The following is a 4,187-nucleotide window of genomic DNA, read 5'->3' on the forward strand; positions in this document are numbered from 1 at the left end:
TCTACATCTCCCGAATCACTCCTAGCACGGGAATCAACCTTGAATGCCATCACATTCTCATTCGGCTTATTATCACTACCTCGTAATCGTTCAGTATTAATTACCGTTTGATATGCACTATCCACCATGGGAAGAGGAGATTGTGCAAGTAATTGTGCTCGAATTGACTCATGTGGATCATCTAAGCCAATCAAAAAATAATGCAAGTAGTCCTCTTCACGAATATCTCCAACTTGCTTCGCAATATTGCATTTGCAACTACCACAAGAACATTTAGGAACACGGCAAAATTGGACCAATTCTTCAAGATGGTCATGCAAGAGTTGATGCGGTAGGCTTTAGTGGGGGTATTTGGGTTTACTGTACTAGACAACAAGTGAAGTGACTGTAAGCCCGATTATCAAGCACAATCAACATATTACTATGGAGATATCTTGAGTTGGGGCTACTCCACGGTATTTTTCTGCCATCTATGCTAGCCCGAATCCTCAAAAGAGGCGTGATTTATGGAGTGAGCACAAGAATTTTGCTGCTAATAATAATCACCCTTGGCTCATCGCTGGGGATTTTAATGATACAAGATTTCCCTCCGAACAAAATAAATCTTGTAGAGAAACTGAAAGAAGATCAAGGCTCTTTAATGACTGGGTTGAAGAGATGGACTTGCATGAAGTTGAATTTTTCGGAGCTGCACATACTTGGCCTCGTGGAAAATCATTAGAAACAAGACAAAGTGCAAGACTCGATCGAGCACTATGTAATGACAAATGGGCTATGAGGTTCGATCAAGCTGCTATGCGCCATCTCTCGGCTGTCCACTCCGATCACTGCCCAATTTTCATCTCTCCTAATGGGTTTGCTCCTTTCCAAGTGCTTCATCTCCCTTTTATGTTTCAAGCAAAATGGTTGACGCATGAAGATTTCAAGAAATTTGTGGAGGGAAAATGGGATAAAGATGGGGATTTGATGACTACTTTGGATAAGCTTTCGAATGAGATTAAGATTTGGAATAGGGATAGATGACTTTGGCAATATTTTTAAACAGAAAAGAAGCCTCCTAGCACGCATTGATGGTGTACAAAGAAAGCTTGCTATCAAGGTTGATAGGGGGTTAATTAAACTGAAAGCAAAACTTCGCAAGCAATTAGATGAGTGTCTCGATAGGGAGGAGATGCTTTGGTACCAAAAAGCTAGGATCGATTGGCTAAAAAAATGGAGACCGCAACACATCTTTTTTCCACCTTAGCACCATTGTTCGAAGGTGGAAAAACAAGATAGTGTCTCTAAAGGGAGAGAATGATCAGTTGTTGCAAGATAAACTCGAGAACAAAGATCACATTGTTGGCTATTTTTCGAAGCTCTTTACTTAAGAAGGTGAGCCCGAGTTTATTAATTTGCCGCAAGATATTTTTCCAGATCTTTCTGCTCAAGACTGGAGGGCCTTTACTTGCCCTTATTCAAAGGTGGAGATCGAGAAAGTAATCAAGGAGATGGCTGCCCTCAAAGCCCCTGGACCCGACGGTTTTCATGCTTTATTCTACCAAAAAAATTGGGTGGTAGTTGGTAGCACCGTGTACAAGTGTATAATCCCTAATCTTGAAGGGAAAGGGCTCCCTCAGCATATGAATGAAACATGTATTACCTTAATACCGAAAGTGGAGAATCCAGAGTTAGCCTCTCAATTCCGCCCCATTGGTTTATGCAACGTTGCATATAAAATTGTTACAAAGGTGTTAGTGAACGGAGTCAAAACCGTTCTTCCTCACCTAATCTCGAATACCCAAGCAAGCTTTGTTCCGGGGCGCCAAATCACGGATAACATTGTAATCATGCAAGAGGTAGTTCATACGATGAGAAGGAAGCAAGGTGTTAAGGGATACATGGCAATCAAGATTGACTTTGAAAAAGCGTATGATAGATTGAGATGGTCCTTTATTCGTGACACCATGACTCAAATGAATTTGCCTATTCCTATGATAGAGGTGATTATGGAATGCATTACTTCGGCATCTTTGCAAGTCCTTTGGAATGGAGAACCTTCGAAGAGTTACAAACCGAGTAGAGGGATTCGACAAGGGGACCCCCTATCTCCTTATCTCTTTGTGATGTGCATGGAAAGGTTTTATCAAACCATAGAGGAGTCAATCATAAAACAAAAATGGAAGCCTATTTGAGCAAGTCGTGATGGTCCCTTTCTTTCCAATTTGTTTTTTGCTGACGACATTATTCTTTTTGCCGAGGCAAGTGTAGAAAAAGCTGCAATTATATATGACTGCCTTAGCCGTTTTTGCTATGCTTCTGGGCAAAAGGTTAGTTTAGCTAAGTCAAGAGTTTATTTCTCTAATAATATCGACATAGCTGAACAAATGAGCATCAGTTCTGCTTTACAAATGGAAAGGAGAGATGATTTGGGCTTTTATTTGGGAATGCCGACATTGAAAGGACGTGTAACCAAAGACACTTACAATCACTTATGCGAGAAAATTGATGTACGCTTAGCTGGATGGAAGTCAAAATATTTGTCTCTTGCGGGTAGAATCACTCTTGCCAAATCCACGCTTTCCACTATGGCGCTCTATTCTATGCAATCTGCCAAAATCCCCCGAGGAACGTGTGATGAGATTGATAAGAAAACGCAGACGATTCATATGGGGGGGCAATGATGAGCACAAAAGGGTCCATCTCCTCTCTTGGGAGATGCTTCAAAAACCGACTGCCAAGGTGGAATTGGGATCATGTCTGCGAGGCAAGCCAATTCTGCTTTCTTAACCAAACTAGGATGGCGAATTTGGCTGATCCGGATGCTTTATGGGCTAGAGTCTTGAGAGCTAAATATTGTAAAGGAAGGTGCAACCTTGATATGTTCGAGCCGAGGGCAGGAATGTCTAATGTTTGGAGCGGGATCACGAAAAATGCTCAATACATAGGCAAAGGAACAATGATGGCCGTAGGAAATGGTGAACGTACTCTCTTTCTGGGATCATAAGTGGTGTACTGACCAACCACTTAGTGATTTGGTTTCTCAGCCAATCCCGGATAATATAGCAGGGGAAACTGTAAATGAAATGTGCGAGGAAGGAGTTGGGTGGAAGTGGAATTTATTTGCTTATCTGCTCGATCCTGTGACTTTGAAAATCATCCAAAATAATGAACTTCGGGTTGACTCCACCATGGTAGATCTTGTGTATTGGAAAGAAGGCAATCAAGGTAAATTCTCAATTTGTTCTGTGTTGGGAATTATGAGGCATGAAACTGATGTGTTAGATGAAGAATGCTGGAATATCATTTGGAAAGCTCCTATTCAGCAAAGAATTCGTGCATTTTTATGGTTAGCATGCCATGATCGAATTCTTGGTAGTTTAATTTCTTCTCAACTGTTCTTTTTTCTCTCTCTTGCTTACTGTACTCTTGTTAGTAAAATACCTGTCAATTCCAATAACAAAAATAGAGAAGATGAAAGGGAAAATACTTGATTGAAGATCTCAACTCACAGTCGTGCCGTGGAACAAAATCCACTGCCTTAGAAGCGAAATACGCCACCATCGGTACAGGTTTCCTGATGACGCACGCCCCCCAAGTTTAACGCAACTCTCCCCGTAATTCGTGCACCCGAACCCGAAGAGTGGAATTGCTCAAGAACTGTTCAGATCTCAAAAGTTTGGTTTGTGTTTTCGGCTAGAAAGTGAATAATCACATGAAAAGGCAAGACTCGTATTTATATGAGTCCCGGAAAAGGATACACGCAAAGCAAACCGACCTAGGAAAAAAGGCAGGCCCGATCGGGCGAGCTGCCGCCCGATCGGGCGCGAGATTAAGTTTCTCCAGACATGGTGTCGCGCCCGATCGGGCGAACACCGCCCGGTCGGGCAATCTAGAAACCCCATCCCGAGCGAGCCATCGGGCGAAGCCGCCCGATCGGGCTCGTAAAAAACTCGAGTCCGCCGCCCGGTCGGGAGAGGGCCGCCCAATCGAGCGCGAGAGTTCTCCTATTTTCCTTAGCCACCTCCGCCCGATCGGGCGAACACTGCCCGGTCGGGCGCCAGATCGGGCGAACACCGCCCGATCGGGCGCGAGCATCCGTTTGCATTACCTATTTCCAACAATCCCCACTAATGCGAGCGGGTCTTCAACATGAAATCTGAACAGTAAATGAAAGTCTTAGTACTTAAATGCTAGTATCCAAAGGT

General features: G+C 43.3%; 1 protein-coding gene across 1 annotated transcript; it reads left to right on the forward strand.

Moving 5' to 3' along the window:
- Window positions 1-657: 657 nt before the first annotated feature.
- On the forward strand, window positions 658-1,023 carry LOC145632628 (uncharacterized). Its single transcript, XM_081684980.1, has one exon. The coding sequence runs from the start codon at window positions 658-660 to the stop codon at window positions 1,021-1,023; it is 366 nt and encodes a 121-aa protein (XP_081541106.1).
- Window positions 1,024-4,187: the final 3,164 nt, after the last annotated feature.

This window comes from Chenopodium album, chromosome 5 (genome assembly GCF_948465745.1).
Source record: "Chenopodium album chromosome 5, dcCheAlbu1.1, whole genome shotgun sequence".
Taxonomy (NCBI): Eukaryota; Viridiplantae; Streptophyta; class Magnoliopsida; order Caryophyllales; family Amaranthaceae; genus Chenopodium; species Chenopodium album.